The 17,334-nt window shown below is 37.1% G+C and overlaps 1 protein-coding gene across 4 annotated transcripts in view; it reads left to right on the top strand.

Annotated features, from left to right (window-relative positions):
- Nucleotides 1-17,049, top strand: part of LOC113810749 (neuronal acetylcholine receptor subunit alpha-4) — a 202,771-nt gene extending 185,722 nt beyond the window's left edge. For 3 of the 4 annotated variants that reach the window (XM_070114797.1, XM_070114816.1, XM_070114820.1), the window contains 6 exons: nt 2,508-2,617; nt 3,007-3,223; nt 7,167-7,362; nt 8,668-8,820; nt 9,786-9,973; nt 13,065-17,049. In XM_070114797.1, coding sequence (XP_069970898.1) covers nt 2,508-2,617; nt 3,007-3,223; nt 7,167-7,362; nt 8,668-8,820; nt 9,786-9,973; nt 13,065-13,280 — 1,080 coding nt within the window. In that variant the 3' untranslated portion in view covers nt 13,281-17,049. The remainder of the gene's footprint in view (nt 1-2,507; nt 2,618-3,006; nt 3,224-7,166; nt 7,363-8,667; nt 8,821-9,785; nt 9,974-13,064) is intronic. The other variant, XM_070114808.1, reaches the window with a different exon arrangement.
- Nucleotides 17,050-17,334: the final 285 nt, after the last annotated feature.

Raw genomic sequence — 17,334 nt, 5'->3', positions numbered from 1 at the left:
CACACACACACACAAACACACACACACACACACACAAACACACACAAACACACACACACACACACAAACACACACAGACACACACACACACACACACACACTCATCCCCCCTCAACATTCAATATCGCAAAATCCTATTGTATTCGTGTTTTAACATCCTTTGCAAACAGAATACATTGCAAGAGATATGAGAAAGGAATTTCCAGCTTGCACGAGAAATAGATTCAGAAAATTAATGCAGAAGGGTATTGCAAACTTGCAGAGGAATCTTGTTCAATTTGGTAAGATTTTATTTGTTTTGCTTTGTTTATGTTTTAATTCGTTCTTATTTATCTTTCTGTTTTATTCTTTTTATTAAGGTATTTTTATATATTCTTTATATGTATGTTTTTTGTTTTGTTTTGTTTATGTTTTAATTCGCTCTTATTTATCTTTCTGTTTTATTCTTTTTATTAAGATATTGTTATATATTCTTTATATGTATGTTTTTTTATTTGTTTATGTTCTAATTCGTTTTTTATTTATCTTTCTGTTTTATTCTTTTTATTAAGATATTGTTATACATTCTTTATATGTATGTTTTTTTTTATTTGTTTATGTTTTAATTCGTTTTTTATTTATCTTTCTGTTTGATTTTTTTTATTAGGATATATTTCTTTTTAGGATATGTTTCTTTTTAGGCTATGTATCTTTAGGATATTTATTTTTAGGATATTTATTTTTTTTAGGATATTTATTTTTTAGGATATGTATGATCACATCTGCTGGAGATCATGATATAGTGAAAAATAATTTATGTTTTTTTTTTATTCAATTTATTCTAATCTGATTGGTTCAAGTTATGATTCATATGTATCGTGATTTTTTTCTCTCCCATTTCAAAACGAATGTTGAAATCAATATATATTTGTATTTTACTTTTCATAGGCTTTCGTTGTGAATATTTTTTCATGTATATATTGTCTGAATGAAATAAAATACGACAAAAAAATAATAACCAAAAGGTTTTATGTTGTCTGTCTTTCTGTTGTGAAGCATGGATAAAGAATTATTCTTTCTCTCTTCCTCTCGTTCGTTCATTCTTATCCCGTTTCGCAATATCTCTCTTCTTGTTTCTTACTCTTTCCGTCTTCTGTTCTTTCTCTTTAACACTATCTTCCCCTCTTTTTCTCTGTGTGTGTGTGTGTGTGTGTGTGTGTGTCCGCCAGTCTCTCTCTCTCTGTTTGTCTGTCTCTGTCTCTCTCTCTATCTCTCTCTTCCTCCCTCCCTCCCTTTCTCCCTCTCTCCCTCCCTCTCCCTCCCTCCCTCCCTCCCTCCTTCCCCCCTTTCCCTCTCTCCCTCTCCCTCTCCCTCTTTCCCTCCCCCACTCTCTCTCTCTCTCTCTCTCTCTCTCTCTCAATTTCTTTCATCTCAACTTTCACGAAGATCCTTTAAAAGTGACAAGAGACCGTTGTCATGGCAACACTGTGCGCATGTCAGCCCCATTAAGGCGTGGGAGAAATGCAGTGAACTAAATAATTTTCAAATTCTTGGTAATACTTATTTTTCAAGCGTTCTTTTGGGGTTCTTGTTTACTGATAAAAATATTTCATGTTTTTATCTTTGTTATTATTATTATTATTATTATTATTATTTGCTTTTGTTTTAATAATATATCATGTTTTTTTTTTTGCTTACCTTAAACTAGGATAACACTTTATACATAAAATCCACATTTCGAATAATTTATGACCCCTTTGACCTTCTCAACGTGGCCCTTGACCCTTGACCCTTGGAGGATGACCCTTGGAGGACGCCGGGGTGGGAGGACGACCCGAGAGACTCGCAAGGGCGTTGAGAAAAATCCTACAGGGATATGGATGAGGGATTTGTTTGTCATTTACTTGTCGGATTTGGAGAATACATCCCATACGAGGTTCTTCACTCATATATATATATATATATATATATATATATATATATATATATATATATATATATATATATATATATATATATATATATATATGTATGTATGTATGTATTTATGTATATGTGTGTGTGTGTATGTGTATGTGTGTGTGTATGTGTGTGTTTGTGTATGTGTGTGTGTGAGAGTGTGTGTGTGTCTTTGGGTGTATGTGTATGTGTGTACGGAGAGAGAGAGAGAGAGAGAGAGATAGAGATAGATAGATAGAGAAGAGAGAGAGAGAGAGAGAGAGAGAGAGAGAGAGAGAGAGAGAGAGAGAGAGAGAGAGAGAGAGAGCGAGAGAGAGAGAGAACGCGAGACAGAGAGAGAAAACGAGAGAGAGAGACAGAGAAAACGCGAGACATAGAGAAAAAACGAGAGAGAGAGAAAGAAAACGAGCGAGCGAACGAGAGCAATATCAAAATAAATAAACAACTAAAAAAAAAAAAAAAAACCTACACACACACACAAAGACACACACACAAACACACAAACACAATACCCCGCACAAAATCCCACCTTTTTTTTCAACCAATTCTCTTCTCAATTTCTCTTACAGGAGTGGGTGGACCCCCGCCTGAAGTGGGACCCAGAAGACTATGGCCGAGTGTACAAGATCTCTGTCCCTCACACCATGCTCTGGAAACCAGATCTCGATGTCTATAACAAGTAATAAGATGATGTGTATTTACGTATATATGTGTGTATACGATATGGATGTAGGGAAATGTTTGTATGTATATGTAGATATTTGTATGTGGATATATAATGTGTATTTAGATAGATATTTGTGTGGAGATAGATTGGTATTTGCACACACACACACACACACACACACACACACACACACACACACACACACACACACACACACACACACACACACACATACCCACACATACCCCTTTACCAACCAACCCTCCAACAAAAATCTATAAAAAAAAAAAAAAAAAAAAAAAAAAAAAAAAAAAAAAAAAAAAAAATCCCTAAAACCTCCCTCCCTCTCCCCCTCCCTCCCTCCCTCTCTCTCACCCTCTCTCCCTCTCTCCCTCCTACAGCGCCAACGTCGGGAAGCCCCTGTCCTACGGGAACACCCTGCTCATCGTGTTCCATGACGGGCGCGTCCTCTTCGTCCCGCCCGTGAGACTCCACTTCACCTGTGTCATGGACCTGACCTTCTGGCCTCATGACACTCACAACTGCACCCTCACCATCGGCTCCTGGATCCACGACGGCATCACTATCGATCCCCAGCTGATGCATGATAAACCGGAGGTAGGTGGGATGTGGTGGGGATGGGGTGGTGGGGTGGTGGGGTAGGGTGAGGGAGATGGGGTGGGGTGTGGGAGAGTGGGGTGGGGTGGAGGGTGAGGGGGAGATGGGGGAAATGGGGGTGAGGGGTGTGGAGGGAGAAGGGGAGGGTGAGGGAGATGGGGTGGGGGAGATGGGGTGAGGGGTGAGGGGTGGGGAAGGGTGGGGGAGATGGGGTGGAGGGTGAGAGGGGTGAGGTGGGGAGGGAGATGGGGTTGAGGGGGGGGTGAAGGGAGGGGGAGGGAGGGGGGTGGTGTGGCGAGGAAAGGAGGAAAGGGAGAGGGAGAGAGACGGGGGCGGAGTGGGGAGGTCGAGGGCGGGGTAGGAAGGGTGAGGGAAGGAGTAGAGGAGTAATTTAATTTTCTTTTGTTACTTTCCCTCTTCTGACTATTCCTCTCTCTCTCTCTTTCTCTCCCTCCCCTCTCTTTTTTCTCTCTTCTCTCTGTCTCTCTCTCTTTCTCTCTCCCCCCCCCCCCCCCTCTCTCTCTCTCTCTCCATCCCTTCCTTCCTCTCTCCCTCCCTCCCTCTCCCTCCCTCCCTCCCTCCCTCCCCCTCTCTCTCTCTATCCCCCTCTCTCTCTCCCTCTCTCTATCTCCCTTCCTCTCCCCCCTCCCTCCCTCTCTCCCTCCCTCCCTCCCTCCCTCCCTCCCTCCCCACCTCTCTCTCTCGTTTAAACTTTAGATAAGAGAGCTTCAAGAAACAAAGTCCTTATTTAGCATTATCCTAAGAGGTAGCGAAGCCTTAGGGTAAAAAAAAAGAAAAAAAAAAGCCAAAAAATCACCTATTATCTTTGTGACTCTTGTAAGGGCTAAAACGTAGTTCACTATATAATTTTTAAAAAAGTGTTTTTAAGTGCGTTCTTATCCTTCTCTGTAAGTACTCACCCCCCCCCCCCCACTTCCTCCTCCTCCTCCCCCCATCCCTTCGCTATCCTTCGTAGTAAGAAAAGTGACTAGAAGGAAAAGAAGGAGAAAAATAAGAAAGTGCTTGGAAGGAAAAGGATAAAAAAGAAAGTTTGTAGAAGGAAAAGAAGAAGAGAAGAGAAAAACAATGATAAATATAGATGCGATTATCATGGAATTAGGCCTATGAAAGATCGTGGAAGGAAGAGAAGGAGAAAAAATAAGAAAGTGCGTGGAAGGAAAAGGGTAAAAAAGAAAGTATGTAGAAGGAAAAGAAGAAGAATAAAAAGAAGAAAAACAATGATAAATATAGATGCGATTATCATGGAATTAGGCCTATGAAAGATCGTGGAAGGAAGAGAAGGAGAAAAAATAAGAAAGTGCATAGAAGGAAAAGACAGAAAAAAAAGCAGAAGTATGTCGAAGGAAAAGAAGACGAAGAAAAGAAGAAAAACAATGATAAATATAGATGCGATTATCATGGAATTAGACCTATGAAAGATCGTGGAAGGAAAAGAAGGAGAAAAAATAAAGTGCGTAGAAGGAAAAGACAGAACAAAAGCATGTCGAAGGAAAAGAAGAAGAAGAAAAGAAGAAAAACAATGATAAATATAGATGCGATTATCATGAAATTAGGCCTATGAAAGATCGTGGAAGGAAGAGAAGGAGAAAAAATTAAGAAAGTGCGTAGAAGGAAAAGAAGAAGAATAAAAAGAAGAAAAACAATGATAAATATAGATGCGATTATCATGGAATTAGACTTATGAAAGATCGTGGAAGGAAGAGAAGGAGAAAAAATAAGGAAGTGCGTAGAAGAAAAAAGACAGAAAAAAAGCAGAAGTATGTCGAAGGAAAAGAAGAAGAAAAGAGAAAAACAATGCTAAATATACATGATAATTATTATGGAATTAGACATGAAAGATCGTGGAAGGAAAAGAAGGAGAAAAAAATAAGAAAGTGCGTAGAAGGAAAAGACGAAGAAAAGAAGAAAAACAATGATAAATATAGATGCGATTATCATGGAATTAGACTTGTGAAAGATCGTGGAAGGAAAAGAAGGAGAAAAAAAAGTGCGTAGAAGGAAAAGAAGAAGAATAAAAAGAAGAAAAACAATGATAAATATAGATGCGATTATCATGGAATTAGGCCTATGAAAGATCGTGGAAGGAAAAGAAGGAGAAAAAATAAGAAAGTGCGTAGAAGGAAAAGACGAAGAAAAGAAGAAAAACAATGATAAATATAGATGCGATTATCATGGAATTAGACTTATGAAAGATCGTGGAATGAAAGATCGTGGAAGGAAGAGGAGAAAAAATAAGAAAGTGCGTAGAAGGAAAAGAAGAAGAAGAGAAGAGAAAAACAATGATAAATATAGATGCGATTATCATGGAATTAGGCCTATGAAAGATCGAGTTTAGAAACAAATCAATAAAGAAATCGTTTTTTTTTTTTTTTTGTGATTAAGAAAAGTTCAGTAGAATCAGAAAGTTAAATAGAGGCAAGAGAAAAAAAGAAATATATATATTTTTATTAAAAGAAATATATATAAAAATATATATATTTTTCTTTCACTCCGTAGAGCAGAAAAAGAAGAAAAAAAGAAGAAAAACAAAAAACAACTTGGTATAACTTTTCCAATTGGAAGGATAACAAGTCGCGGAAGAGAAATATAATGTAAAAAAAAAATAATAATAATAATAGTAATAAATGAAAATATAAAATAAAATAAAATGAAATAAAATAAATGAAAAATGAAAAATAACGAGAGGTAGAAGTTAGGTAGAAGTAGTTAGCAGACACTATTTTGGGAGAGAAAAACGTATGGCAGCAAAACAGACATACACACGCACGCACAAGCAGACACGCACGCCCATGCAGACACGCACGCACATACAGACACGCACGCACGCACATGCAGACACACACGCACACACATGCAGACACGCACGCACGCACGCACATGCAGACACGCACGCACGCACGCACAAGCAGACACGCACGCACATGCAGACACGCACGCACATACAGACACGCACACACGCACGCACATGCAGACACGCACACACACACGCACACACACACACGTAATTACGCACGCATGCAAGCGCGTATAATCAAATTATGTTCCAATTAACTTATTTTTGTAAAGAAAATCGCCAGTAAAAAAGATCATTTTTTTTATCGTTTTCTTTCTTTTTCCTTTTATCACCTATTACCATTATTTCATTAAGATTCTTCGTTTATTGCTGGTGTCCCCTGATTCTCTCTTACTGTTATGTCTTCTGGTTACCTATCTCTCTCTCTCTTTCTTTCATTCTCTTTCTCTCTCCCCCATCTCTCTGTCTCTGTCTCTCTCTCTCGTTCTCGCTCTCTCTCTTTATCTATCTATTTCTCTTTCTCTCTCTCTCTCTCTGTCTCTGCTATGCCCCCTCTTCATCCATTATCCCCATCCACCCAAAATTATTCCCCCCTTCTCTCTCTCTCCCAAACTTATTCCCCTTTCTACCTCTATCCCAGAATTACCCCCCCCCCTCCCTTTTCTCTCTCCCAAAATTATTCCCCTTTCTCTCTCTCCCAAACTTATCCCCCTTTCTCTCTCTCTCCCAAAATTATTCCCCTTTCTCTCTCTCTCCCAAACTTATTCCCCTTTCTCTCTCTCTCCCAAACTTATTCCCCTTTCTCTCTCTCTCCCAAACTTATTCCCCTTTCTCTCTCTCTCCCAAACTTATTCCCCTTTCTCTCTCTCTCCCAAACTTATTCCCCTTTCTCTCTCTCTCCCAAAATTATCCCCACCCCTCTCTCTCCCAAAATTATCCCCCCACTCTCTCTCTCCTAATTTATTCCCCACCCCTCTCTCTCCCAAACTTATTCCCCTTTCTCTCTCTCTCCCAAACTTATTCCCCCTTTCTCTCTCCCAGAATTATTCCTCCCTCGCTCTCTCCCAAAATTACCCCCCCCCTCTCTCTCTCCCCAAATTTATTCCCCTTCTCTCTCTCTCTCCACAGCTCGACATCAACGAACTGCAAACAGCTGATGGGAAGAACCTCACCCGTGGCATGTGGAACCTTCTCGACGCCAACATAACGAGGAACGTGAGGGTTTATGACTGTTGTCCTGAACCCTACATAGATATCAAGGTGTCCATGTTGGTTGCTCGTAATGCCCCAGCTTACGATTGGACGGTGAAACTGCCCGCTGTAGGTAAGTGGTCGGTGGAGGCTGTGTAGGTTGTTGTGGAGGTGTGCGAGTGATTTTTTTATTTATTTATTTTTTGGTCTCATATGCAGTATATGATTTATCTTTTTTGTCTTATATATTATTGTTTTTTTTTGTATTATATATATAATTTGTTTTTTGGTTTATATATTTATGTTTTTTTTTCATATTTTTTTTTGTCATATATATGATTTATTTTTTGGTTTATATATTAGTGTTTTTTTCATTTGTTTGTTTTTTTTTGGTCTTATATATATGATCTATTTTTTTGTCATGTATTATTGTTTTTTCATATTAGCTTCATCTGTTTTTTCTTCTTATTTTTGTCGTTATCAGTATCATCGTCTATGTATGTTTGTCATCATCACATTTTTATCTTTATTAATATCCTCAATACTCCTCATTTTTGGAAAAAGGTAAACAGGCTATTTTTAGAATTTCTCCATTAATAAGATGCTAGTAAAAAAAAAAAAAAAAAAAAAAAAAACTACCTTTTTTGTTTTTTTCAGATTTCTTCGGAAAATGAAAAAAGAAAAACAACCTGTTTTTAGACTGACACGAATTATTAAAAATCTAATTCCCTCTTTTTGTTCCATTTCTATGAACACTTTTTTCGGAGGAGGAATGAATATTCTATTTTTAGACTTGGTCCCGTAATTAAAAAAGTAATTATATTTCTCGCATTTGTGTGTGTGTGTGGGTACGTTTGTCTCTGTGTATGTATGTGTGCGTGTGCTTATGTGTGAGTACATGTGCGTACATCGTTCATACTTACACCTACCGTATTCCATCCTCACACACACACACACACACACACACACACACATACACACATACACACATACACACATACACACACACTAACGCACACGCACACACACACACATACACACAAACACACGCACACCCACGCGCACACACACGCGCACACACACACACACAAACACACACACACACGCACACACACACCCGCACAAGCACACACACAAACACACACGTACACACACACACACAAACACACACACACACGCACACACACACCCGCACAAGCACACACACAAACACACGCGCACACACACACACACAAACAAACACACCCACCCACACAAACACCCGCACAAGCACACACACAAACACACACGTACACACACACACACACACACACAAACACACCCACACCCACACCTCTCTCTCTCTCTTTCCCTTTTTTATTTTTATATATTTTTTATTTATTTATTATTATTATTTTTTTTTTACTTCACCCTTTAACCCCACATCCTTCTGCGACAGGACTCTGCATCCTGACGCTGGTGGTGTTCCTGCTCCCTCCTGCCGCGGGGGAAAAGGTCATCTTCGGGGGCCTGAGTCTCATCCTTGACGTGATGTTCATCGCCTACACCAACATGGAGATTTCGAATGCTCCGACGCACATCCCGCTCATAGGTAATGTGGTGTTTGGTATGGTGTTGTTTTGAACGATTTGTGAAATGGTGTTGTGGTGTTGGAGGGTCTTTCGGGTGGTTTTGGGGGATGGAATGGTTGTTGTGGGGAAATTCTGTGGGGGGAGGGTGTGTGTGTGTGTAGAATTTGAATTTGTGTTTGTATATCTTTCTCTCTGTGTTCCTTTTTGTTTATCATTTCCTTTATTTCTTTCTTGCTTTGGGGCTCCTCCCTTCCACCCCTTCCTTTTTTCACTCCCTCCCCTCTTTACTTTTCTTCCTTTCCCTAATTTTCTATCTGCCCCCCTCCCTTCCCTCCTTTTTGTTTCTCCTTTTCTTCTCTCTCCCTCTCCCTTCCTTCCCAACCCTCCAACCAACCACCTCTCCCCCCTTTCCCTTCTCCAAACTCCCCCTCTCTCCTGTCTCCCCCTCCCACCTTTCCTCTCCGCCTCCTTACTCCTCCCTTCACTCCTCTCCCCCCTTTCCCTTCCTCAAACTCACCCCCTCTCCTCTCTCCCTTCTCCAAACTCCCACACCCACTCCTCTCTCCCCCTCCAACTCCTTTCCTTCTTTCCCTTCTCCCTTCCCCAAACTCACGCCCTCTCCTCTCTCCCACTCCCTCCACTTCCGTCTTCCCTTTCCTAAATTCACTCCCTCTCCTGTTTCCCCCCTCCCTCCAACTTCCCTTCTCGCTTCCCCAAACTCACCCCATCTCCCTCCACAACCCTCCAACCAACTACCCCTCCCCCCCTTCCCTAAACTCACCCAACTCCTCTCTTCCCTTCTTCTCTCCCCCCTTCCCCAAACTCACCCAACTCCTCTCTTCCCTTCTTCTCTCCTCCCTTTCCCAAACTCACCCCTCTCCTCTCTCCCCAACCCTTCAACCAACCACCCCTCTCCCCCTCCCCCTCCCTCCAACTCCTCCTTCCCCTTCCCCAAACTCACCCGCTCTCCTCTCTCCCCCAACAGTGGAGATGGTATGCGAACAGCTGATGCTCGTCGTGGCCAGCATAGTGGTCGCCAGCCTCACCCTCCGCATGGCCCGGGATCCTTATACAAAGGGACTGCACACCGTGATCAAGAGGCCCCTTATCGTGCTGTCCTATGCGCTCTGTCTCCACAACTACAAGAATATCGTAGGTTTCACACGATGGGAGGTGAGCTTGGGAATCCCATCTGTACTTTTGTTTTTTATTTAAGTTTTTGTTTATTTTTGTGATTTAGCTTTTTTTTTTTTTTGGGTTTTGGGTGATTTGGTGTTTGCTTTTTTGGTTTATTTATTCTTTTTTTTTTGGATTGTTGTGTTATGGTTATTGTTATCATTTTTCTTTCGTTTCCGGATGTAAATGTAAAAATGTAAATGTATTTTTTTCATTCTGATTTTCATATTCAATTTTCATTTTTTCGATGCTAGATGCATAATGATAACAATAATCATAACGACAGAAGCAACCATAGTGTTAATAATAATAAGATACTGTTGATAGTAACACATAGTAGTAATGAAGACAATTGTATTTACATTAACAGACATAATTAACACCGCCAACAATAACAGTGATGGTGCTGGTAATAGGAACTAATGATGATGCTAATAATGATAGTAATAGGGCCAAAAAAGAAAAGAGAAAAGTATTTGATTCAGGTAAAATCGACCGACTGTATTTTTGAAAAAAAGAGCTAAATTCCAATAAATCTTGAACGCTGGTTTTCAAAAATACCGCCAAAAAAAAAAAAACATGACCCCTAGCGCCACAACGGCTAGATTTATAACTATCAAGGCACACTGACCTAGATCAGTAGCAATTCGAGGTGTCATGGCATCTGTTTATTATGATGACGTCATAAAACTTACAGATGCTTCGTGAATATCGTCGATCATTTTGATCTCTTCAATTTTCAAAAAAAAAGGATGGAAAATAATGATTTAAATTACATTTTCACTGAAGAATCATCTAAACAGACGCCATGACACCTCCTCCAGTTGCTACTGATCTAACCTTCACCGTGATGCAGTTCAGAGGTTTGCTCAGTGTGCTTTGGTAGTTACAAATCTAGCCGTTGTGGCGCTAGCGGTTATGTTTTTTTTTTTTTTGGCGGGATTTTTGAAAACCAGCGTTTTTTTTTTTTCTTGCTACTTGCTCTTTTTTTTTTTTAGTTGCTACTCCTAACGTATGTTCGGCGATACTGCATAGGGCGAACGTGCACCATCTCCATATTAGGACAACCCTCTGACTGAGGCTTTTAAAAGATATATAAGATTTGTATTTTGTAAATTGAAATTTTGTTTTATTTTTTCCCAGTGTGATATATAGGTCTGGGAGGCAGGGTTTAGTGAGGTGGTGTCCACGGAGAGGTTCAGTACATCCCTTCTCAAAAAAAAAAAAAAAAAAAAAAAAAAAAAAAAAAAAAAAAAAAAAAAAAAAAAAAATCTAATAGATAAATAAATAAATAAATAAATAAATAAATAACTGAATAAATAAATAAATGAATATATATATACATATATATATAATCCAAAAAATATATTTTTTAAAAATCTAAAATAACTAAAATATATTTAAAAAAAGAATCTAAAAAAAATCTAAAAAGATCAAAGAAAATCTTAAAACATGAAAAAATCTGAAAAAAAGATCTTAAAAAACATTTCAACCTGTCTTCTTCTTTTTTTTTTTTTTTTTTTTTTTTTTTTTTTTTTTTTACTTGGCCTCATGGTAATGGAAGTGATAATGTTGATGCTAATAATAAAAATAATAATGTCAATGACGATCATATTTGTAGAAATAATACTAACAATGGAGGTGTTACTAATTGTTATAGTATTATGAGTAGCCTAATACTAACGATGATGATGATGATAATGATAATAATGATGACAATTATAATTATGATGATAATGGCAATTATGATGATAATGATGATAATAATAATAATAATGACAATTATAGTCATGATGATAATGACAACAATGACACTAATGATGATAATGATAATGATAGTAATAATAAATATTATGACAGTTATGATAATACTAATAATAGTAGTAACAATAATAATAATAATGATAATAAAAATAATGATAAAATTACTATAGCTGTAGCAATAGCTGTAATATTGATAATAAGGATAAAAATGAAAAGGACAGTATATGACAGAAATAACAAAGATAACAGTTATGATAATGATTATAATGATAATTGTAAAGAGAATGATGATAATAATAACAACCATAATAATTCAAATAATGATAATAATAATAGTGATAATAATAATAATAATGTCAATAACAATGATAATAATGATGATGGTGGTAATGATAATAATAATGACTATAATAATTATAATGATAGTAATAATAATAATGCTAACAACAATGATCATAATAATAATGATAATTATTATGATTATGATAACATGATAATAATGATGATAATTATAATCATAATGACAATGATAATAATAGTGATATCAAAGAAAAATAATGCTAATAGAAGTAATGTTGATAATAGTAATAATGATAATAATAATAATGATAATAATAATAATAATAATAATGACAATAATAATGATAATAATAATAATAATAATAATAATAATAATAATAATAATAATGATAATAATGACAATAATAATGATAATAATAATAATTATTATTATTATTATTGTTTTTATTATAGTGATCATAAAACCTATAATAATAAAGTAATAATGACGACAATGAAAATAATAATAATGCCAATGATACTAATAATGTTAACAAAGATGGTTATATAGTTGTAATAATTGTAGTATACTAATGGTAATTGGTAATGTAATAATATCCATAGAATTAAAGAATGATATACTGCTATACTGAAATACTGTGAATAATAAAGCATATTTTTGATTATATGAAGAATAACAATGTTAATAGACTGATTGGTAAAATTTAATCTAAGGAGAAATATACTGTAGGAATAAAAGAAATTGTAAAAGTGTACACAGACGCACACGCACAGACTCACACACACACACACACAACCAACCACCTACTCTCTCTCTCACACACACACACAACCACCCACCTAATCTCTCTCACACACACATACACACACACACACACACACACACACACACACACACAACCCCCCCACCCCACCCCACACACCCACCCACACTCCCTCCCTCCCTCCCTCCCGTACCTCCACCCACCCAAACCCTCACCTATACCCTACCCCCATATTCATCCTTCTCCCCCCCCCTCCCCAGGTCTCCCGCGCCCACCAACCCTACGCGAGGACCTTCAAGTCAGACGAACTCGAATTGGGCGAGAACGGGACTACCCACCTGTACGGAGGACCGGAAGTGACTACAAGTCCCGGGCTAGACTGGCTCCTGCTCTCTGCTGTGGTGGATCGTGTCTGTCTCATTGTCTACGTGGCCATATTTACCATTAATATGCTTTCGTTCAGTGCTGTGCTGTGATTTTTGTGATTTTTGTGATTTTTTTTGAGGGGGGAGGGGTGGAGGGAGGAGGGGAAGGGGTAGGGGGGGTTAGGGGATGAGAAGGAGGAGGAGGAGGAGGAGGGGGAGGGGGAGGGGGAGGAGGGAGTGAGTGGAGTTGAGGGGGGTCAGGTTGGTTCTATTGATTTTTTGTTTTTGTTTTTGTTTTTAATTTTTTTTAATAATTTTTTTATTTTTTATTATTTTTTATTTTAGGGGAGGAGAGAGTTGATTCTGGAATTAAAAGAAAAACTCTGGAAAACTTTTTTTTTTTTTTTTTTTTTTAATTTCTTGTGCTGTGGATTTATATATTTTCATTCTTTTATTATATCTTTTTCATTTCAATAGTATTTTCATGGGTATTTAAGGCCACTGGGTGTCATAGTGTATCTGTTTCCTTCAATATCTCTGATGACGTTTTCAAGTAATATTTAAACTGAAGGCCAACAACAGAACTTTTTAATTTACACTAGACCAAGAAAATCTATATCTGGACTTAAACTGTAGGCCAACATATGTGCACATGGACTTAAATATAGGCCTACATCTCCCATTTAAACTTAGGCCTACATTCGTATTTTTGAACTTTGTAGGCTAACCAATCTCTTTTTTATTATTTTGGACTGAATAAGCTACCTGTTAACACCCTATTCTTTCAGCTTTCAGTAAACAAGTGTGTTGATATTTCTGTTTTTAAAAGTGTGTACTAGTATTCTTGAGGAAAAGACGAAAATCCTCAGTACTTTTCATTTAATTAGTCCGTCTAATTTCAAGAAAAGAGTAACTGGTAACTCATTGCGGGTTCAGGGACTCGTCCGATTCGCTAATTTGTATTTTGAGAGATAATAATACTATGGTGTTGAAGTCAGCACATTTTTATAACAGAAAAAATGGTAAAGATATTGTAAATAAGTATTAAAAAATATATATGTATATTCAATTTGTAACACTCAATTAATCAAAAGAAAAAAAAAAAGTGTTACGACGAATCGGAGGTCTTGACGGTTCGAGTTGAGTTGCCAGTTTTTCCTTTTCTTTTCCAGTGATTAGACGGACTATAGTTGCCCAATGAATGATGAATGTGGAAATGAAATAATTTCCAAAAAAAACCTCTTATATACTGGCCTGGTTTGCCAAGTTGTATTTTGTGTGATGTTTTATGCACCGTTTATGTTCTTCTGATTCCACTTACAAGATGTAGTTATTTTTTAATGTATTTTGTGGTATGTGTCTTTGATATTGATATTTTGTCATTTTCTTTCTCTCTTGTTTATTTTTCTTTTCCTTCTTTGCCTCCCCTTCTTACTCCTGTCTTCTTCCTTCCTTCTTCTTATCCTTGCCCTTTTCTCTCTATTCTTACTCCTATGTCCTTCTCTATTCTTCTTCTCTTTGTCCTCCTCCCCTTCTTACTTATTTATTCTTCCGTATTCTTCTCTTTGTTCTTCTTTCCCTCTCCTTACTCCTTTATTCTTCTCTATTCTTTTATTTGTCCATTTTTTTTTATACCTGCCATTACCGATACATTTTGAAGCTTACGAGAAATGTATTTATAAACTTGAGGCTCGGTGACCAACCATCGCTTAACTAACCTTGTAACCCCACGATAAAAAAGTACAGATAATAGGTTATCAGATAGCCTAATTCTTTATTTTCTTATTCTTTGTTAAAAATAGAAATAATGATGTATCAAGATTGATTTGTGAAGGCAAGATAATAGGTTTTGACTTTGTTTTTTGTCACATCTTTCGGTTTGTTATTCGTATGATTATTGCTATTTTTAAATTATATTTTCAGTGAGTTGTTTTGTTCATTAAGAAAATAGATGTCGAGGAGATATCAGTCGTAGGAAAAGTAGGTAAATGAATTCACAAGAAAAAGAGACAAAATGCACGCCCCAAGTGTTTTGTTTTCGCGTTTTACACTTCCATTCATATTTTTCCTCCCAGCTTAGCTCACTCATTTGTGCATTCCCGCTGTTCAAGAGACTGACGTGACTCGCAAATTCTTGTTTTGACTCTTGTGTTTTCCCTTTTCTCTCATCTTTTTTTCTCTTTTTTTTTTGTTATTCTTTTTGAATCTCAGTGTAGCAGAACATCTGGCGGGAGATCTGAGCAAACAGTGTCGGATGTGATTTGGATTTTGCCTTTGTAGCTTGGCGTCGGCTGATGGTGTTATGATTTACAGTTTGCTGACTTCCATGTACACATTGGAGATTTTCAACGTCAAGGAGGAATTTTAGTTTATGTAACGGATAAAAGAGAGAGGCAGAAGAGGAAGGGAGGAAGAGAAGGAGAGAGAAAGAAAGGAGAGGGAGAATGAGAGTCAGAGTAAAAGTGCGAGAGAGAGAGAGAGAGAGAGAGAGAGAGAGAGAGAGAGAGAGAGAGAGAGAGAGAGAGAGAGAGAGAGAGAGAGAGAGAGAGAGAGAGAGAGAGAGGACTCCGAAAGAGGAAGAGAAAGAAATAACGAAAGAAATAAGAATACAGAATAATAAATTGCCTGACCATAACCAAATTTTATCATCCACCCACCATCGATTCCATAAAAAAAATAAAATAAAATAAAAGAGACGAGAAAGAGTTAATTAAGCTGAAAGTGACAAGTTAACGAACCGCGCTCGAAGTCATCAGTCACCGATCCGGACAAATCAGATATAATTAATTTTCGCCGTTCACTGTTTCGAACGTTGAGAAGGCAGTGGAAACCATATGTAAATGAGACGATGATTATTCTTATGTTATTCTTTATCTTTCGTCTTGAAAATAGAGGGAAATTATTAAATTAGTGGAGATAATTGTTGGTAAATAAGAGAAGAGAAAAGAGAGTGAATTAGATTAAATCAGTCACGGAAAGAAAGACTTGGAGTAGATAAATATATCAAGAGAGAGAGAGAGAGAGAGAGAGAGAGAGAGAGAGAGAGAGAGAGAGAGAGAGAGAGAGAGAGAGAGAGAGAGAGAGAGAGAGAGAGAGAGAGAGAGAGATGTTATGGAAAGTCGCAGCACAAACAATAAAACTAATGCATATAGGGAACAAAGTAGAGCGAGAGGGGCAAAAATAGTGCAAAAAAAGAGCTTATACTGATATGAAGAATTGCGTTAAAATATGCTTTTGGATGCGAGTAAAATGCAGCCAATGTAATGTTATTAAAAAAAATTAAGACTGAATTTAATTACTACGACTGATGTCTAGATGTTAATGTTGAGATCCGTGTTATCTTTTCATTATCTTTGAGAGTAATTTTGTCTAGTATTTTATTTTATGCGAATCTTTTTTATTAATATGATTTTTCAAAAGTTCTATTTTTGGGTCTCGATTTTTCATTATCATCATCATTCTTTATTAAAAAAAAAAAAAAAAAATCGATGTGTCAATCAGTGATCAATTTTTCATATTATTATCTGTGTTATTTGGTTTCAACATATACCTTCAAAATCATTTATTTCATTCCCTTTTTAATCATCATTATAATTATCTCTACGTCTTCAATATTTTGATATCTGTATATCTTTAACGATCTGATTTTCCTTATTTCATTTTATCGTCATTTTTTAATTCCCTTTTATTATCCTTTTTACTGATTAGCGTTTAATGTGATCTCTTCTGTTTCCCAATCTCCCAAACCCAATCTTTTTCCATACAGGGTCTAATCAACTAGTTATTCACACTGTGGATCCAGATTCAGAGCATCTAATGCCAAACTAACGGAATATATATGTATATATGTGAACTTTTATGCTAATAAAATGTGATTTGATTTTGTTGTTTTTTTCTTGATATTCCTATATTTGGTTTATGTGTTTGTGTGTGTGTGTGAGAGAGAGAGAGAGAGGGAGAGAGGGAGAGAAAGAGAAAGAGAGAGAGAGAGAGAGAAAGAGAGAAAAAGAGAGACAGAGAGAGAAAGGGAGAGAAAGAAAGAGAGAGAGAGCGACAGAGAGAGAGAGAGAGAGAGAGAGAGAGAGAGAGAGAGACAGACAGACAGAGAGAGAGAGAGTGAGTGAGTGAGTGAGTGAGTGAGAGAGAGAGGGAGAATAGAATAGAA

The sequence above is a fragment of the Penaeus vannamei genome, chromosome 3, assembly GCF_042767895.1.
Source record: "Penaeus vannamei isolate JL-2024 chromosome 3, ASM4276789v1, whole genome shotgun sequence".
Taxonomy (NCBI): Eukaryota; Metazoa; Arthropoda; class Malacostraca; order Decapoda; family Penaeidae; genus Penaeus; species Penaeus vannamei.
The sequence above is the reverse complement of the archived record's forward strand: the minus strand, read 5'-3'. Positions and strand labels throughout refer to the sequence as shown.